Source organism: Pseudopipra pipra, chromosome 2 (genome assembly GCF_036250125.1).
Source record: "Pseudopipra pipra isolate bDixPip1 chromosome 2, bDixPip1.hap1, whole genome shotgun sequence".
Lineage (NCBI taxonomy): Eukaryota > Metazoa > Chordata > Aves > Passeriformes > Pipridae > Pseudopipra > Pseudopipra pipra.
Window position 1 is genome coordinate 812,480 of NC_087550.1, and position 19,618 is coordinate 832,097.

Here is a 19,618-nt window from a genome sequence, read left to right on the forward strand (position 1 = left end):
GTTTTAATTGAGCATCCCTGCTGATGTACTGAAAGGGAAAAGGAGAAGCTTCAGGCCATTTATTTAACCATACAGCTTTATTTCAAGTACCAAACACAACAGAATTCAGGCTAACAGGATTGCCATAGGATGGAAATGATTATCAACATAAAATCCAAAGGATTCTAAAAAAAGTTACTGATCAATTGGTGGATCGTTCACTACTTGTGAACATGTCATTCATTGATACAACAGGCTGGTCTCAGCTGGGATAGAAGTTCCCAGGACAGCTGGGTGCCTCCTAAAGGACCTCTCTGTCCCCAAAGACTTCTACAGCTAATCAGTTATATTCACCGGAAAATGACACCTCTGTTTACAAATAGAATGGAATATTTACAAATAGTCGGGAACAACCACAACAGTCCTGGAGGAAGTCTTCAAAATACTATTTGTGTGTTTACCTTCCTCTCACCCAACACAAACGCACGTGTAGAAAAACGTGCTTTCATAAACGTTGATTTTAGAAATAGACACGGAATTGCCAAATATTGATTTTAGAAACAGACTCAGAGTTACCACTGTTGCAGGTAAATGCTGGTCCACAGGAATCTCACACGTACAAAAAGCAAAGCGGTGTTTCGGTGGCAGAGACCTTGTGGAGAAGGTGCCCTTGGTGTGGTGTTTCAAGCTTGCACCACAACAACCCATTCCAACAGTTGCAAACATCCCACAGCTCGAGGATGAGTGTGCCTCTCCATGCAGCTCTCCTGGATCCCCCTTCTGGAAGTGACCCCATGTGCTCAGAGCAGCAGCCCAGAGTGAACAAGTCCTTGGGTGGGGGTTTCCCACTTGATCTTTTCAAACACTTGAGCAGCTCTCCGATCAATCTTTCCTCTCTCTCCCAAGTTCAGTTCAGTCCTCGAATCATCCTGAAATGCTCCCAAAGCAGCAGCAGCAGATGGGCTGTTCCCCTTGGACACCTGCCCTGGCTGTGATCCCTGCACTCCTAACGAGGGACCCCAAACCCCTCCCCAGCCCACCCCAGGGTTCCACAGCACAGGCTCAGAGCTCGGCATCCTTCAGACACTTTTATCTTGGACTAACAAAACGGGCGTTCCACGGCTGGGAGGGATGCGGAGGCTTCTGAGGGAGATCAGGACTCTGGCAGCTCTGGGGTCTGATGGGGGCTTGGGAGGGCTATGGGGCCTTGGGGGGGCTCTGAGGGCTATGGGTGCTTTGAGAGCTATGGGGACTGTTGGGGCTATGGGGCCTATGAAGCCTATGGGGCCTATGGGGGTCTATGGGGCCTAGGGGGGGTCTATGAAGCCTATGGGGTCTATGACGCTTATGGGGCCTATGGGGGTCAATGGGGTCTATGGGGGTCTATGAGGTCTATGGGGGGTCTATGGGGCCTATGGGGGTATGGGGCCTATGGGGGGGTCTATGGGGCCTATGGAGGTATGGGGCCTGTGGGGTTCTATGGGGCCTATGGCGGCTGTGCCGGGCCTTGGGATGCAGCAGAGGGACTGGGCTGAGGGATCTCGTCTTCAGCTGGTGACGTTCCCTCACTCATCCTGCTGCTCCGAGTCGCTGCGAAAGAACAGCAAGGAAATAACCACCAAGGAAAGGCCGGGCCCAGCCTGTGTGGAACCAGGGCTGCAGAACAAGGGTGGATATCTCTGCCACCCCACTCACGTCTCCTCTGCTGCTTCAGCTTCCACATTGTCCCGTCTCTGCCTGTGCCAGTCGTACAGCCGGAGCGCCCGAGAGTCCTGCTCCATGAGGAGCATGACCTTCTCCTCAAACTTTTTGAATTCACCCGTGTCCTCTGTGTGGCCACCAGCGACGGGAACGCTCTGGAGAGCTGAGGGGCAGCAGGCAGAGGGGTAGCCCTGGCGCACGTTCCTTGCCCGCTCTTCGCCCTCTCCGCCAAAGGCACAGCTGAGCATGTCCCTGAGCTCTCCGTATCGCAGCTTCTCGAAGAACCTGACAAAAAGTAAAACGGGAAAATAACCAGGTTTGGCCAGGGGGAGGGCTGCACGGGTGTGCCAGAGGGAAGGGATGGCATTGGCTGCTGTGGCTGGCAATGAGCCCTCGATGGGAAAGGCATGTGCAGAAGACAGGAGTGGGGCAGGCAGGAAGAGGGCAGAGCCATCACCAGAGGAGAGTTTTGCTGGGAACTGGAGCCCAGAGCTATTTCCTCGTGGTCACAGGGATGTGGGACCACCCCAGAAGCCCAAGACCTGCCCCTCAGCACCGGGTGGGATGGGATCCTATGGCCGTGCCCATCGCTCCCGCTCTGGGGTCCCTTTCCTGGGTCTCTCCCAAAGCAAAATGTGTTAAACACAGACCGGTGGGTGTCTGGCACCAGGGCGGTCGGGGGGCTTGGGGAGGAGCTGCTGTTCAGAGTGGGGATGGTTCTTGGCACCGCGGGGCCACGGGGCAGGGGGCAGGTACCTGCTCAGGGGGGATTTCACAGTGTCCTGCCAAACATCCTCAGAACGTTCCCAGCAGTGAGTCTGGGGAAGAAGAGACACTTGGAACATCACAGGTGGCTTGTGTTTCTCTGCAGAGCAAGGGAGGCCAAAAGGTTCTTCCTCCCACCCACCCTGCTCTATACACGTGCAAGTCTGTGAAAACAGCCACATTTTTAGAGAGCCCTCTCCTCCCTGTTTCCTGCTTTTCCCTGCCTCTGGAATGACCTGGGTTCCCAGAGCTCTCCTGTTAGCACTGCTGCAAGGCTGAAGGTAGGAGTGCAAAGCAGAGCTGTGCATAGTCAGCACAGAGGGCAGGACAAGCCCCCTCCAAGCAGGCTGAACCCTGCTGAGCCGGGGGATGTGGAGCTGCCACAAGCTCCAGGGGTGCACAAACATCTCCAGTGCTCCCCAGCAGGAGCCCAGGCATCCACATCCCCCTGGGGCTCAGCTGGGCACCGCAGGCCTGACTGACAGCTGGCAAGGGAGGTTCTGGCTTACCTGGACTAAATATAACATGATCATGATGAGGACGAAGATGATGGCGAAGATCATGATGATAACAAACACCAATAGCCTGGTGACTATGGAGTGGTTGAGCCCTGCATTGTGCTGGGAGAGAAGGAGAGCAAATCAGGAGGGGAGAGAGGCTCGCTCCTTCCACTGCCCCTTGCCCAGAGGGGCACGTGCAGCAGTGCCCAGGAGCTCTCCTACCTTTCCTGCGGACTCCTTGCCCATCTCCAAGGCCAGCTGCAGACACTGCCGTGTGAGAGCAGAGACTCCCTGGCTGTCCTGCCTGGGGCTGAGCCTCTTTGCCAGCAGCCCAGCCTCGGACACCATCCTGGCACAGAGCAGCTGCAGGTCGAGCTGGCTGCACTCTGCCCTCAGGGCTTCTGTCACGCGGGCGATGAACGCCTGCAGGGCCTCGTCCGGCACCCCCGAGGGCAGGGGATGCTCAGCCCTGACCTCCAGGAGCTCTGCTGCAGCTGGAGCACGGCCGGGGCTCTGGGAGCCTCCTGCCTCTTTGGCAAGCCCGGACCTTGCCTCTCCTTGCTTCCCGGATTCCCCGAGAGAGGAACGCTCTTCTTCAGCGCCATCCTCAGGGTGGCTCTTGAGCCACAGGTCCAAGAGATTCTCCGGCTTTCTGTCTAGACCTTTGCTTTCTCCTGGCGTGGGCTCTTCCTCTCCCTGCACATCACCAGACACCTCGTAGAAAAGGGGGTTGTATGGCAGCTGATAGCCGGTGTCCCTCTGCCTGCGCTGGTACCTCTGGACAGAGCTCCTTCGGGGAGCTGCTGCTTCCTTTGCACTGTGATGTCCGAAGGCAGCGTTGTCATCCGGGGGGGTTGACCCACCAGCTACGTCCCAGCGGTTTAAGATTGGCCAGTTCAAGCCTGACTCGAGCTGCTTTTGCTCCCAGCCTGTGGTTTGCTTTCCCTCCACTGCTGGGAACTTCTGCACGTTGCGCCTGGCGGGCGCTGGCTGCCATGGGACGGTGTTTGCCACAGCCAGGGTGCTCTGAGCATCGGGCTGCTGGCTCTGGAGCTCAGCCGCCAGCTGCTCTGCCAGAAAATCGGGTTTGCTGTCCACGTCTCCGGTCCAGCCCCTGTTCTGAATGTTGTGCAGCTTCACCAGCAGCTCGTCGATGGCTTTCCTTCCCTGGCTGGAGAGGTGCTGGGAGGAATACGAGTCTGCTCGGGAATCTCCCTGGCTGCTGAGGTCACCCCTGGTGCTGGCCTGCTTCCGAGCCACTGCAAACGTCACGGACCCATGGTGTGCCGGGGGAATGTCCTTGGGTTTGACGTACAGCACCGAGCTGCTTCTGAGTTGTCCAGGCTGTGCTACTCCCCTTATTTCTGCCCGTTTCTGGGCTGGAGAACCTGTGGGAGAACATCAGGAGAGCAGATCAGCGACTTGGCATCTCGAGCAGCTTTCTGCCAAAAAACAAGGGCACAGGTTGCCCCAGGCAGCAGGCACACAGGGGCAGCGCAGTCCAAGGCCTCCCAGGTCTCACCTGAGCTGCCTGCACTGGCCTTTAGGCTCACTGAAAGGCCTCACAGGGCTGAAGCTCCTCTAGAGAGGCCACCCAGGTTTAGTGTCCCCGGGACTGGCTGGGAGCTGCCAGGCTGGACCGATGCCATGGAGGTGGCCAAGGCTGCCTGGGAACCCCCCAAAAGGGGGCAGGTTTGAGGGGCAATCCCCACGGTCAGGACACCTACCACACTGGGCAGTGCTGGTGTCACACAGGTTCTCACAGAGGAACTGGATGGTCCTGCACGGGGTCTCGACGGTGCCATGTTCCTTGCAGAGGCAGCAGGACACGGTACGGGGCACTTTGCTAAAGACAAGAGGTTATTATTGGAAAACCTGGCATCCCAATCCATGACTCCCAGTCCCACCTACTCACAGTGTCTCCAGATGGGATGTTGTCTGCAGGAGCAGGAGCAGTGTCTGTGCAGACACTTGTGTTTCGCTCAGGTCCCTGCAAGGATTGGAAGGACCACCTTAAATTCTCAGGTGACATTGCCAGAACTCTGCTCTGAGAACAAGCCCGGGTCCCTGATGATGCTGGTGGTGTTGGCAGAGGGATCCACTTCTTCCCAATCGAACAGAAAGGATTCAAAAGCCCCCCTGTTTGACCTGCTCCTCCCCATGGGCTCTGAATCAGCAGGGGATCCTGCAGGTCTCGTGGGACCCCACCAGCCATTCCAGGGCTCTAGGCCTGCTCAGCCTCTAGTCCTTTCAAGCCTGTATCCCAGTTCCTTGGGTCTTTGCAGCTGGGGACATATCAGAACTGCTTGGCCTTTGCCTTGCTCTGCTGCTGCTGGGGATATTTTGGCCTCCAGCAGCAAAAGGCTGGGAGAACAGGGAGATTTGCTGCTGGATCTCTGCTGTCCTGAGAACAGGGCACTGCAGAGAGACAAAGTTCTTCACCAGTCTGGTCCAAACGAGTCAGTACTTACAGATAGTTGATGGAAGGCAGCTTGAAGAATGCTGTGTCAGCAATGAGGGTCAGGGGGTTATGGCTTAGGATCCTGGAAAAACAGCAGAGGGCTGTGAGGGTGGACAGGAAGGGTGTGAGCTGTGGGGGGCAAAGCTGCTCTGCCCCTCTGCCCCTGCGGGGTCTGCTCCCATCTGCCTTCAGACCTTGTTCCACTTACAGCTCCCGCAGAAACTGCATCCCATGCCAGGCCTCGAAAGCACCACTGGGGATCAGGGTGAGCTGATTCCCAGACAGGTTTCTGGGGACAGAGGAGATCATGGAAATGAATCCTTTCCCTTTGCCTTGCAGCAGGGGAAAGTGTCACTGTTCTAGGAAATGCTCCTGTTGTTTTTAACACAGAAGGGTTCATCCACGCAAGAAGCCTTCATTCAACACACTAGGAGGAAACTTTTGTAACTCACAGATGCTCCAGAAAAGGCAGTGGCTCAAAGGCATGTTCCTCAATGGACTTGATGTCATTGCCAGATAAATCCCTGTTACAATGAGAACACAAAACATTAATTCCATTTGCACTGCTGTCTTTCCTTTCCTTTCCTTTGGCACTGGCAGCATCTGTGTTCCCCAGCTCTGATCTGACCTGAGCTTGCAAGGCTGTGGAACCTGGGATGAGCCTCCTGCCCCAGGAGGGATAAAGCCCCCTTGGCCAGGCTGGGCTGAGCAGCAGGGGCCCAAGGGAGGGGGAGGCAGCAGCCCACTGTGCTTACAGGTGCTTCAGCAGGAACAGCCCTTCCAGGGAATACCTCTTCACTGCCTGCAGCTCGTTGTCCTTGAGGATTCTGGGAGGACACAAACAGACTTGGTTACACCAGCTGCTTGCCAGGGGCAACTGGGGTTGTCATGGAAAGCTGTCCTACAGCAGCTATGCTGGAACATGGCTTTGGGGCACTGCAGGGATCGTCCCCACTCATGGCTGCAGCAGGCACCTGCTCCTGGCCAGGGGAAGCTGAGTGTAGCCTGATCCCTGGGCAAACAGCCACAGCGATGATCCCATGGGATGGGACACAGCTCATGGCATTTCTTGCCATCCTAGGAAGCCCTGGGCATTCACAGCCCTCCTTGCTGAGCAGCCCAGCTCGGAATTCCCATGGAAATGGGTTGTGGGGGTGCTCAAACACTGGACAAAAGGATGGGAAAGACCAGAATTCCTGACATTTGAGATGCTGGATGGTACTCACAAGGTCTCAGCCCACTGGTATTCCTTCCACGTTTGCGGTCCCAAGGTCGAAATAGAGTTGTCAGTGAAATCCCTGCAAAGAAACAACTGACACCGTCAGCCCTCGGGAAAACCCTTTTCCCTGGAAATTCAGCTGCTGAGGTAGAAGTGGGCTTTGCCTGGAAATGCCACAGCGTGGACAACTGGGCTTCCCCCCTGGGGTTGCAGCACGAGCCCCCCCGAGCCAGCCAGTCTGTGCTGCCATGTCCCTGCCAGCCTGTCAGGAGGGTTCCCAGCCGTGCCAGGCTGTTGGGAGGGTTCCCAGCCATGCCAGGCTGTCAGGAGGGTTCCCAGCCATGCCAGGCTGTCAGGAGGGTTCCCAGCCATGCCAGGCCTAGCAGGGCTCTGGAGGGCTCTGTGGTCAGTGGGCACTCACAGCATGTCCAGGGGCCACGTGCTGGTGGCCGGGGGCACGGTGGTCAGCCCGGCGTGGCGACAGTCCAGCAGCCCCTGCCGTGGGGAGCTGCAGCGGTGTCCAAAGGGCTTCCCAGCCTGAGCCGGGCACGGAGCCGCTGCCAGCAGCAATGCCAGCAGGAGCAGGGAGCACATGGAGCATGTGAGAAGTGCCATGGTGAACCATGACGGCCTGGGGGCACCGGGCAAGCAAGGCCGGGGCGCTGCCGGGGCCTGCCGTGTCACAGAGGGCTGTGCCACAGCACGGCCACCAAGAGACTGTGTCATAGTCAGGGACCCACACCACAGAACCCCACCATGGACTGGTTTGGAAGGGGCCTGAAGGATCAGCCCATCCCACCTCCTGCCAGGGCAGGGACACCTTCCACTAGCCCAAGTTGTTCCAAATCCAGCCTGGCTGGGAACACTTCCAGGGATCCAGGGGCAACCACAGCTTCTCTGGAAAACCTGTGCCAGGGCCTCCCCACCCCTCAGGGAAGAATTTCTTCCCAATACCCCACCTAACCCTGCCATTCCCCCTTGTCCTGGCATTCCAAAGTCCCTTTCCAGCTCTCATGGAGCCCCGTCAGTTACTGGAAGGGGCTGGAAGCTCTCCCCAGAGCCTGCTCCAGGCTGAACAGCCCCAGCTCAGCCTTTCCTCAGAGCAGAGCTCTTCCACACCTTAGACCAGGTCTGTGGCCTCCCCTGGACTCACTCCAGCAGCTCCCTGTCCTTCCTCTGTTGGGACCCCAGCGCTGGAGGCAGGTGGGGTCTCACCAGAGCAGAGCAGAAGGGGACAATCCCCTCCCTCAACTTGCTCCCCACACTGCTGGGCAAGTGTGAGAATAAAATATTTTCATACATTTGTAAGGCAATTTAATACAAAAATACCATCTCCACCTGAGAACTTGCCTCAGCAGGGGACTTACTGCATCCCATGGAGGCCAGTCCATCCAAACACTCTCCCCATGAGAAACGCTGCATCTTCCCACTTGGATTTCTCCAAATTCATCATCCAGCCAATGCACTTTGCTTCACCTTAGTAAGCTCAGCCAGTAGCAGTGGATTTCTCTTGCAGCAAATCCCCCCATTCTTCTCTTCTTACTTAAACAGGCAACATTCTCACTTCAAGAGGGATCTCACATCATTCCTGTGGCTCTTTCCTGAGCTCTCTCATTTTCAATCAGCCTTTTTTAACAAGGAGAGGTCAAAAACTCTGGGCAGGGGTTTGTTATCAAACAGGCACCCACCACCCCTGCCCTCAACCTCACGACTTGGTGTGCTTGATGCCCCTTCCCATTGCCTGTGCTGCCTCCCAGGTTCACTCACCACACCGCAAAATTTGACTTAATTTAATGAAAAACCCATTTGAAATGACAATCTTTGTTCTACATAATGACAACGTCCCCACTCCTTCTAGCTGCGGTTCCACACACGACAACACATTCTTAAGAGACTTTGTAACTTTATTTAAAACAATTTGCACTTCGAGAAATGCTTTTTCCTGAGCCTGTGCAGAGCTGGGTCAGCCCCACAGCTCCTCCTGCTGCTAAGACATCTTCCATCCCAGACTTTCTCCCATGGATCAGAGTGACCTGGAGCTGTACAGGGCTCTTGCAGGGAGGGCTTGTTCCTGAGCAGGCTGACAGCAAAACACCTCCTCTCCAAAACCAGCACGTATCTGGGGGCTTACTTTTAGCAACACAGCGTTTATTGCCCATTTCTTTCCCTGTTGGGCATCTGGAGGAAAAGCAAACAGGGCGTTTCATGGCTCCTCATCCAAACTGAGATCAGACAAAACTTCGTCTTCTTCGAGGTCAAGTTGCTCCAAGGACAATTCATTGACCTGGGAAGGGAAATCAAGAGTAAATTTCTTTCTCTAGAACATACTTGCTCTTCCACACCATCGAGGGCTTTCCTGGGATTTTCACTCCCCCAGACTCCATGAAGAGCAGCCCTGGACACTGTCATGTGCCAGGTCTGCCAGGCTGCACTGTCACAGCCCTGTACTCCTTGTTTTCCTGTCCCATCTACATCCCATGTGCCTTTCTGCACAAAGACAGCCAAAAACATAGGAGATTAAAAACCTTAGCCTGCTGCACAATTCCAAGATGCAATTCCTTCCTAGGATTTAAGTGGAGGTCATTGCTGCATCCAAGGAGGGTGCTGGAGGCTATCAAAGCTAATGAGTGGAACACACAGGCCCTGTGGGAAAGCTCAAATATCCACCACTTTTACCTGAACAAGCCCCTTCAGTTCCTCTTCTGTTAAGGAGTCTGTGGGCTCCTCCTGGCAGGAATTGTACTCCACGGCCACTTTCCCATTTTCTGAAACACAGTGAACAGCCAGAGATGTGGTTACTGCTGTGTGGAACGACAACGAACCTCCCCTGAACTTCAAAAATGGGACAATTCTGCTTCTCTCCTGACCAGGACAGCAGCATCCAAAGGGCTGCAGTTCAGCTCCTGTTACCCCTGCCTCACATCCCCACTCAAAAGCAAAAAAAGCTCTCCCTAACACCATTTAGACCCCTGGAATGTGGACTTTCAATGGCTTATTTATCATAAAAACATCCGTCCTCCTGTCGGAGCTCCCTTTCACTCCCACAGCTCACAGGGAGGAACCTCTCTGCTAAACCACTACAGACCACAGTACAAGTTTAGCTTTGCTCCCTCCAGCCCCAAGAAAGGCTCAGGGCAAAAAGAACCCCTATCAATGGTCACAGAAGTTCTAATATCAGCCCAAACATTTCACACAACCCCGGGCCTTACCCAAGACTACGAGGAGGATCTTCTGGAAGGCCCCAGACAGAGCTTTCCCCACCGCGAGCTTCTGAGCTCTTCTCGTGGCTGTGATGAGCTCCAGGGGATCTGAACACAAATAGCAGCATGTTACCAACCTGGGCAGGGCACTGCCCACCGAGCAGGCACTGCAGCTGTGCCCAGGACAGCATGAGTGGCTGTGCTGGGGAATGGATAACACCGCGGGCAAGAGGGACACGACAGGGGGCAGGAAAGGTGGGAAGCAGGGAGGGGAGAGGTTCAGGATCCCATCAGCTGTGCAAAAGCAGAACTGGCCAGTGCCTGCAACAGCTGCTGGGAGAGACTTGCACTGTCCCCAAAGCCCAGCAAAGCCCACCTTGCCCATCTCCTACGGCTGCCCGGCCCAGGGCAACTCCCCTGCTGCACACCCCGTGCTGGGGCAGCGTCAGCTCCAGAGCACACAGGAACTTCACAGATCCCTGCTGGGAGCTCTGTCCCAGCTCCTCATTCTCACCATCAAGGGCAGACACCTTCTGCAGCTGTTGGGAAGAGCACAGAGAATCGCTTTTGATTAAAGACGAAGGGGATAGGAAGGCTTTGCCCACTGAGAACCACACACCTTCTCTGCACAGCCTGTGGCTCTGAGGTAGAAGCAGGTGGAGGAGACAGAGCAGGGGGATTTGCTGGTTTGATCCTAGTTTAGAAACACCTCCTAGTCCCCATCCTCTGGGAGTCTCAGCCATCTCTCTCTCGGCACACAAAGAGCACTGTCAGGCCCCCCTCATTTTTACTAACGGAAGCCAAGCCAGTGCCCTCACCCACCACAACCTGCTCCCCACAGGCTCTCAAACCTCCCTATCCATAGCCCAAACCCCCCCATCCACGGCCCAAAACACAGCTCTCATAGCTGACTATTATTTGCTGAGTGGAGGACAATTCATCCCACCAACCCCTCCAATGAAGAGGGGGATGAGGGGAAGGACGAGGGACGAACACAAAGGGCCCCTCACCGTGATGATGCGACTGGACCAGCCGTTAAAGCCCAGGTAGTGGTTGGCCAGCTCCTGGCACTTGTTGCTGCTGAGGGCAGGGGCTCGTTGCTGAATCCCCCTCTGCTTGGGGCAAACACAAACCTGCCCAGGAGAGAAGAACCCTGCTCAGCCAGGCCCTGCTTGTGAGGCTCCCACTCCAGCCACACCACTGACAGCTCTGGCACAGTCACCCTCAGGTAACCTGTTCCCAGCCCTGTGTGTGCTCCTGAGCTGGGTTCAATATTTGGGAGGATGCTGCCATTTTCCTGCTTAAATGCTCCCTGGGAGCCAGCAGTGGGGGATGGCAGCACGGTGGCAGTGCCCAGCCACAAGTTAGTAAAGGTTTTGCACCGCTGAGATCAAGTATTTCATGGAATCACAGAACTGTCAGGCTTGGAAGGGACCTCTGGAGACCACCTACTCCAAGGCAGCGTCACCTGGAGCAGGTGACACAGAGAAGCGCCCAGGTGGGTTTGGAATGTCCCCAGACAGAGAGACTCCCCTCCCCCTGGGGCAGCTCTTCCTGTGCTCTGCCACCCTCCATGGAAAGAAGCTCTTCCTCATGTTGAGGTGGAACTTGTGTTTTAGTTTATGGCCATTGCTCCTCGTCCTGTCACTGGCACCACTGAACAGAGTCTGGGACCATCCTCTGGCACCACCTTGGTGACATTTGTGTGGATTGAGGAGAGCCCCTCTCAACCCTCTCCTCTCCAGACTAACCAAGCCAAGCTCCCACAGTGCCTCCTCCTCAGAGAGATGCTCCCATCCCTTAATCCCCTTTGTGGCCCGTGCTGGCCCCCCTCCACGTGCCGGGGAGCTCGCGGGGCCGAGTCCTGCACGTTTCCCCCCGGGGCTGTTCTCTTACCTTCAAGGGGCGTTTCTGAAACAGCCTTTGCCCGTTGCAGGCACGCTGGGCCCTGCTGGCATCCCCAGCTGAGTAGAACTTGATGACCCCACAGCACCCCGGCCCCGCCACGGCGGCGTTGCCGCGCGCCCGCACCGAGAACAGCGGCCCGAACCTGGAGAACGCGGAGAACAGGGAGTGCTGAGGGAAAACAGAGGGGAAAAAAGGGGGTTTGATACACCAGGGAGAGGCTAAACAACCCTGACAGAGAGAGGACCACTCACAGGACCTATTTCCCTGGAAAATGAGGGATGGTTTTAGCAGTGCTGGATGGCAAGAAGCTCTGCAACAACCAGCAGGCTCGAGGGGAGGGTATCTCCATACAGCTGAGCTTGCCCTGGCTGCATCTCTGACCACGACAACATCTCATCTCCTTTATCATCCAGCTTCTGGGCTGGGAGGAGAGCGAGGCCAGAGCAGGATTTCATCCTCAGCCCAGCTCTCTGCCGTCCCTCGTGTGCTGGTTCGGTCCCAGCTCTCCCACCCTGTGCCGGACAGCCTGGGGCAGCCGTGCTGGGCACACCCCAAAAGCGGCCCTGGGAGAGGGGTAGGGAACACGAGGGAGCTAAAAAGTTGTTAGAAAGAGAGAAAACGAGGTAAGAAGAAAAAAAAAAAGGGAAGGATTTGTGATAAATAAATAATTGTGATTCGTGAAACAAATGGGTGATTACACCAAAATAAAATAAACGGGTTGTAAAACTTAATTACACCCCCATAAAGAAATAAAACAGACCCTTACAAGGTCAAGAGGCCTAAAACCTCCTTACTATCCTAAGAATAAAATATAGTAGAACTTTAAATCTTTAGGCCTGTTCGTCCAGGAATGCATGAATTATGACTGGTTGTAGAGATAACCCTTTAGCTTTAGCTGCAAGAAAACCCATATATTAAATACTTAGCAAAAACCTGTAGAATGTATATGTATATGATACAATTAATATGCATGAAGAAGCTAAGATAAATACTAAATGTACCCCGTAGTAGGGGTGTGCAGATTTGGGAAACTGGTCCCCATTTCTGTCCCCCAGCCGGCTGCTTGCTTTTACCATATAATAAACTATTATTCAAAAACTTACAGAAACTCGAGACGTTGTTTATCACAGATTTGAAAGCACACTATTAGCACGCCGGGGGCAGGTTGGCAGAACCATCGGTGCGGATGGGGCACAACTCCTGCGGGAAAGAGGGACCCGGGCGGGGAAAGAGGGATCCCGGGGAAGGATCTCGCCTCACCTCCAGCCCCGGCTGCGGCTCCAGCCCCCAGACCAGCAGGGTGTGGGCACTGCCCGCGGGCACACGGAACTCCAGCACCTCCGCCATGGACGGGACGGGACCGGCCCCTTCCTGCGCCCCGGCCCGCCCCGCTGAGCAACGTGTGATGCTCCCGAGCCCGCCCCTTCCAGCCCCAAACTGCTCCCGCTGCTGCAAATTCACTGCATCAGTCCCGAATCCGCCCCTTCTTCCAGCCCCAAAGCTGCCCCTTCCAGCCCCAAACTGCTCCCGCTGCTGCAAATTCACTGCATCAGTCCCGAATCCGCCCCTTCCAGCCCCAAAGCTGCTCCGCTGCTGCAAATCCACTCCCCCAGTCCCAAATCTGCCCCTTCCAGCCCCAAATCCGCCCCTTCCAGCCCCAAAGCTGCTCCCACTGCCGCAAATCCACTGCACCAGTCCCAAAACTGTCTCTTCCAGCCCCAACTCTGCCCCTTCCAGCCCCAAAGCTGCTCCCACTGCTGCAAATCCATTCCCCCAGTCCCAAATCTGTCCCTTCCAGCCCCAAAGCTGCTCCCACTGCCACGAATTCACTGCACCAGCCCCAAATCTGCCCCTTCCAGCCCCAAAGCTGCTCCCACTGCCACAAATCCAGTCCACCGCTCCCAAGTCCGCCCCTTCCAGCCCAAAATCTGCCCCTTCCAACCCCAAATCTGTCCCTTCCAGCCCCAAATCTGCCCCTTCCAGCCCCAAATCTGCTCCCACTGCCACAAATCCACTCCCCCAGTCCCAAATCCCTGCAGATCCAATGGCCCTAACCTTCTGTCTTCTGTGGTCTGAAGACCTAAACACAACTTTAATTTTTTATTTCTTTTTACAATTTACTATTGTAAAACATTATTTTTACTAATGTAAAACATTAAACAAATATTATTTCACACGAGCAGTTTCTTCTTTACAAAAAATAAAAATGGCATTTACATTGAACAATTCTCATTTACGATTCTCACTTGCAATTCTTTTTATTTTTCTAATGGCAAAAGTCCCTTCCTTTCCTTTCCATGCACGTGCAAGTCTGTGCCAGCAGCCACGTTTTTGAGAGCCTGTCCCTCCCCAGTTTCCTGCTTTCCCCTGCCTCTGGAATGCCCTGAATTCCCAGAGATCTCCTGTTATTGCTGCAGCTCCCTGCTCAGACAGGACTCTTTGCACATGGTCCTCCTGGAAGCAAATGGAAAAGTGTGCCCCGAGTTCACATAAAAAACATTCTTTTGAAAATGAAAAAAGGAAAAAAAGGAAAAAAGGAAAAAGGGAAAAAAGGAAAAAAGGAAAAAAGGAAAAAAGGAAAAAAAGGAAAAAAGGAAAAAAGTTTTGCTGCTGCTGTGACCGTGCCAGTAAAACAGGCCACAGGTGATGCCCTCCTTTTAGGAACAGAATGGAGCAAATCTTTGGAAACAAGCACAAGAGTTCCCCTTCTGCTGTGGGAAGCCTTCAAAATTCTGTTGGTGTGTTTACCTTCCTCTTAGCCAGTATAAATGTGAAATTGTAAGTAAGTATTAGCTATGCTGAGCTGAGAAGGGGTCACCCACCTGATTAGAGGAGGATCCTCCTGTGTGTCCAGTGCTCACAGTAAAAGAATCCCTGCCAGATAATGCTCACAACTTGAGCCCGAGGGGTTTCTTATTTGCTGATTTGTGGTAACACCAGCACCTTTTCCATACAAGAGGTGTCTCTGGAAAGTCTTCTCCTGACGTTGGTGGCACAAGCCCATCCTTCTTGTTCTTGCACTTTATTCTTTATTGCACTCTGCTCTTTCCTGCCAAAGTCTACACCCTACCCCTGAATCCACATGCTTAGCTCCAACCTCACCCTTTCCAGCCTGAAATCCACCCCCAGTCCCAAATCTCTACCCAATTTACCACCAAAACTACCCCCAGCGCCAAATCCACCCTCCAGCCCCAAATCTGCACCCCCTACCCTCAAATCCTGCCCCTTCAGACCCAAATGCACCCTCCAGCCCCAAATCTGCACCCCCTACCCTCAAATCCTCCCTCTTCAGAACCAAATGCATCCCAAATCTGCACCCCCTAGCCTCAAGTCCTCCCTCTTCAGAACCAAATGCACCCTCCAGCCCCAAATCTGCACCCCATAGCCTCAAATCCATGCCCATTCAGACCCAAACACACCCTCCAGTCCCAAATCTGCACCCCCTGGCCTCAAGTCCTCTCCATTCAGACCCGAATCCACTCCCCATCCCCAAATCTACTCCCAGCCTCAAATCCACCCGCAGTCCCAACCTTCTCCCCAGCCCAAACCTACCCCTAAATCCGCTCCCCACCTGCCCAGGCCCCAAATCCGCTCCCTTAGCCCCGGATCCACACCTCAAGCCCCAAATCCACCCCGCCCCACTGGCTGCTCATCCCCCCCGATGGGCTGTGCCCCCCAAGACCCAGAGACACGTTGGCTGTAGCAGGTTTATTCTCCGGGTCTCTTCCCAAGGAGCGGGGCCGGCGAGGGGCCGGAGCGGGGTGGGAGCCGCCGGCGGGGTCAAACGGCGCAGTTGCCGTCCCCGTAGCGCCGGCACTTCATGACCTTCAGGTAGGTCTCCACCTTGTGCAGGTCCTTCTTGAAGCAGCCCAGCAGGCCGTAGTTGTGCAGCAGCGCGTCCTCGCCGCGCACCAGCACGTCGAACTTCTCGTAGGTGGGCCTGAGGATCTGCGGCCCCCGCGGGCTCCGGTCCTCCAGCTCCTGGGGGGCGATGGGCAGGGGCTGGGAATGGGCATGGGACACCGGGACACCACGCTCCAGGCTGGGGGCAGAGCGGGTGGGAAGCTGGGAAAGGCCCTGGAGGTGCTGGTGGCGGTGGATGGACACGAGCCCGGGTGGTACCCAATGGCCAGGGCACTGCCTGTAACTGTGCGGGCACTGCTGGGGCACCTCCAGCCCTGGGGGCAGTTCTGGGACCCTCAGGCAAGGGCTGGAGCGTGTCCAGGGAAGAGAATGGAGCTGGGAAGGGGCTGGAGCACCAGGAGCAGCTGAGGGAGCTGGGGGGGCTCAGCCTGGAGAAAAGGAAGCTCAGGAGGGACCTTCCCCCCTCTGACAGGAGGGGGGAGCTGGGGGAGATCGGGCTCTGCTCCCAGGGAACAAGGGACAGGACAACAGGACACAGCTTCAAGCTGTGCCAGAGGTTTTTCGGGTTGGAGAGCAGGAAGAATTTCTTTGCAGAAAAACACTGGCAGGGGCTGCCCAGGGAGGTTTGGAGTGCCCAGCCCTGGAGGTGTCCCAGGAAGGCCTGGCCGTGGCACTCAGTGCTCTGGGCTGGGGGACAAGGTGGGCATCAGGCACAGGGGGGACTCAGCAACCTTTTCCAACCTCAGTGATTCTGGGATTCTCTGATCCTCCCCCTTGGCCCAGTGCCAAGGCTCCTCCTGAGCTTTAGATGAGCTCAGGAGGTTCTCCCCCCACCCTCAAAGCATGTTTCAAACATATTTTTGAGTGTTTGTGTTTGCAGGAAGGGCAGTGAGGCAGGGGGGATGTGACAGTGAGAACAGAGCTGGGCACAGGCTGCAGGGAGGGAGGAAATTTGCCCCATTTCTGAGTATTTTGCATGGAGATGTAGCAAACATCATGTTGCTGTTACTCCAGTGGATTTAAACAACTGAATATTTTTTGTTGCTGGGTTTGGGTGGACTCTGGGTGTCGACTGTTGTGATTCCTGATCAGTTCTGCTCTGTGATGGGTGTTAACATCTGTTCTGTGTTCTTTTATCCTGTGCAGGGGGGTGTCATGATCTCATTATCTAAAGGTGAGCAAAGTCCACAGGACACCACTGGCCTTCAGAGTGGAAGGTGGGGAGATTTCTCATGGTCCTTGGATCCCCAGGAGCTGAGTGCCCTGTGACTGGGAGATCTCTTATCCTATAATCACGCTACGTGCTGTGACTTACCCTCATCAGGGCCTGGATCCCTTCCTCCAGGTCCTTTAGCTTTTCATACACTCTGTCTGAGGTGCCAAAAACCAGGTTGTTTGTGAACACCTTGCTCAGGTACTGCACTGGGGTCAGCCAGGACTGGATGAGAGCCAGGGAGAAACGGAGAAGCTCCATGTCCTGAAAATAAGACAGGAAGGGCTCAAAGCTGTGGGGGGAGGTGTTTGGTGGGGTGTCCTGCTGCCTCTGGAGCAGCCTGGAGGTGACCCAGGGATGTGCCACAGCTCCTGCAGCTTCAGCAGACACCAAGTTTTCAGGCTGGGGAGCACCACCCAGACCTGTGTCCTGTGCAGACAAGAGCTTTTCTCATCCTTGGGAAGGGAATGTGATTCACAGTGTAACCAAGGTTACATCTTTCTTGGGAGGGCAGGGATGAAGCACCCGAGTGTGCACGGGTGGAAACCCTCTGCTCCTGCCCTGAAGCACAGCTGGGCTCCTCAGACAGGTCTGTGCTCGCCCTGAGGGGGAGGACTTACGGATTTCTGCTGGGCATCATCCTTCTTCATGGGAGCAGGGATCATTTCCGAGTAACAAAACGCCACCTGGGAATTCTTGGTCGTGTGCCTTTGGTCCTCTGGAATGTAGGTGCGTTCCTGTGGAGACAGCCCAAGTACACCCAGACACGTTGCCCACGTCCTCTGGAAGACCTTCCCAAGCTGTCCTGAATGGTTACTCTTGGCAAGAAGTGGATGTGAGACACGAGGTGCCTCTGGACAGGATTGGGAAGCAGGAATATTGTCTTGGCACAATAGCTACTGGACATAAGGGTCTTCCTCTCACTAAGCCAAGGTGCTGAGGTGAACACAAACCACTGGGACCAGGTTCTCCCAGGGAGGAAATGGCCCCTAAGGACAGCTCTTGCCAAAGGGAAAGCTCGTGGCAGATCCTGGCAGGAGCAGAAACGGGAGGGGTTTAAGCACTCAGACTCTCCAGGGCAAAAGGTGACTGCCACGGGAAAGTCCGGCAAAATATCTGTGCCATGTGCAGCCACGGCCTGGGAAAGGGGGCATGCAGGATCAGAGCAGGGGCAGAGAGCTGAGAGGGGGAGACAGGGTGCAGTCCTATCCTGTCACACCCCTCAGCCTCCCGGGAAGCAGAGACAGGGCACAGCAGTGGCCGAGAGGTCCCTGTCACACCTCCCCAAGCCACCAAGCTCAGGCAGAGGAGGCCCCCGCACTCACGAACTCCTTGTAGGTCTCAGCAGCCAGGAGGTGAAGGTGCTGAGCCCTCAGCACAGCGTTGGCAAACAGGCTGGCCAGGGGCATGGCTGGGAAGGTGGCAGCTGGCTGTGCCCACTGCAGCCCCACCGTGATCACAGCGATGGCCAGAGGAGACAACCAGGACCCTGCAGCAAAGCAGAAAGTGTCAGCAGGCCTTGGGGCACTGTGCTGAGGAGGGGGTGGCACCTGGGAATTCATTCCCACTCTCTTCTCTCCATGGCTGAGGGGTCCTCTGCCTTGGTGCCTTGCTGGCATCAAGGGTGAGCTCAGCCCTCCCCAAAATCCAGGCATCATGCTGATCCTTGTCTTAAGCTTGGAATATGAATTTTAATATCCCTGCCAGCATTTACATTAATAACAACAACTGTAACTGTGGCTTGGCCTCGTTATTCACGTTCTCCTTGCCCTGTTTAGGCTAAAGATTAGTTCACGGATTAAAGTCACACTGCAGGGAAAGGTATTCTTTGTCACTGGTTTATAAGTTGCCATACTTTAAGTTAGGGCTGTCCCAGAGTTTGTCCCACCACAGTACCACCCCATCATCATCTCCCATCACTCTCCACACATGGCAGCACTGGCAAATCCCTGAAAACCAAAATAAAAAGTACCTGGAGCCATTTCTGCCCGGTGAGTTGCTCAGGTGTTGCTTGACAGTGAATATTTCTCCCTTTCATGAGGCAAGGGGAACTGCTGAGCCCCCCTTTATATAGCAGGGGGTCTGTTTAAAATGGATCTGCGTGGCCACGATCACAACAACAGCTCTGCACCTTCTCTGTGCATAAATGCACAAGTGTTCACAGTGGTGCCACCTCACCCTGGTCATCCATACACAGATGTGCAGCCTGGGCACGTTGTTTGCCTCAGTGTGAAATCAGGGCTCCAGGATTTCGCCATATCCCGCTGTTTATTGCAAATAAAAGTTTCCTGGCCGTTGGAAGACCCGTCCCAAGTCACATCAGTGCTTTTACGTGGTGACATTTGCTTTGTCCACCTGATTTTCCTGCCTGGCTCTGCAGCCTTGGCCCGCAGTTCACAGGCTTCACTGGCCAGTCTGGGAGATTCCTCACTTAAAGCAAATGACAGCTTAGGTCAGGGGAGGTTGAGATTGGATATGAGGGAAAATTTCTTAGCCAAAAGGGCTGTCCAGCCCTGGCACAGCTGCCCAGGGCAGTGGTGGAGTCTGATCCCTGGAGGGGTTTAACAGCCCTGTGGATGTGGCACTTGGGGACATGGGTCAGTGGTGGCCTTGGAATGGTTGGACTCGATGATCTCAGAGGGCTTTTCCAACCTAACCAATTCTGTGACTCTGTGCTGTTTTCCCCTGTATTGTTAGTGGGGATGGAGCTGGATGGATGTTGTCAGATTCATCTCATTTTTTTCAGTTTCTACCAAAATGTCAAATATGTGTGAACATCTTCTCTGCAGCAGATTAAGTAGAGGGCTG

General features: G+C 55.0%; 3 protein-coding genes across 4 annotated transcripts; all 3 read right to left on the reverse strand.

Moving 5' to 3' along the window:
* Positions 1–1,048: 1,048 nt before the first annotated feature.
* LOC135407625 (uncharacterized) lies at positions 1,049–7,431 on the reverse strand. The gene is made up of 13 exons (XM_064642830.1): positions 7,047–7,431; positions 6,633–6,704; positions 6,162–6,233; positions 5,859–5,930; positions 5,615–5,695; positions 5,417–5,488; positions 4,861–4,935; positions 4,673–4,791; positions 3,168–4,333; positions 2,955–3,065; positions 2,437–2,498; positions 1,675–1,965; positions 1,049–1,569 (listed from the first exon to the last, which is right to left on the reverse strand). Exons 1-13 carry the CDS (start codon positions 7,349–7,351, stop codon positions 1,545–1,547), a joined length of 2,523 nt encoding a protein of 840 aa, XP_064498900.1. The 5' UTR covers positions 7,352–7,431; the 3' UTR covers positions 1,049–1,544.
* Positions 7,432–8,508: 1,077 nt separating this feature from the next.
* RDM1 (RAD52 motif containing 1) lies at positions 8,509–13,103 on the reverse strand. 2 transcript variants are annotated; one of them, XM_064642854.1, is made up of 7 exons: positions 12,994–13,103; positions 11,722–11,901; positions 10,836–10,958; positions 10,202–10,364; positions 9,835–9,933; positions 9,302–9,390; positions 8,509–8,909 (listed from the first exon to the last, which is right to left on the reverse strand). In XM_064642854.1, the coding sequence occupies exons 1-7, from the start codon at positions 13,078–13,080 to the stop codon at positions 8,829–8,831; spliced, it is 822 nt and encodes a 273-aa protein (XP_064498924.1). In that variant the 5' UTR covers positions 13,081–13,103; the 3' UTR covers positions 8,509–8,828. The 2 variants fall into 2 exon arrangements, with proteins under 2 accessions (XP_064498924.1, XP_064498933.1); XM_064642863.1 differs by lacking the exon at positions 10,836–10,958.
* A 2,323-nt stretch (positions 13,104–15,426) lies between these two features.
* LOC135407645 (somatotropin-like) lies at positions 15,427–18,875 on the reverse strand. The gene is made up of 5 exons (XM_064642876.1): positions 18,783–18,875; positions 18,136–18,299; positions 17,431–17,547; positions 16,913–17,074; positions 15,427–15,714 (listed from the first exon to the last, which is right to left on the reverse strand). Exons 1-5 carry the CDS (start codon positions 18,790–18,792, stop codon positions 15,514–15,516), a joined length of 654 nt encoding a protein of 217 aa, XP_064498946.1. The 5' UTR covers positions 18,793–18,875; the 3' UTR covers positions 15,427–15,513.
* Between the last annotated feature and the right edge of the window lie 743 nt (positions 18,876–19,618).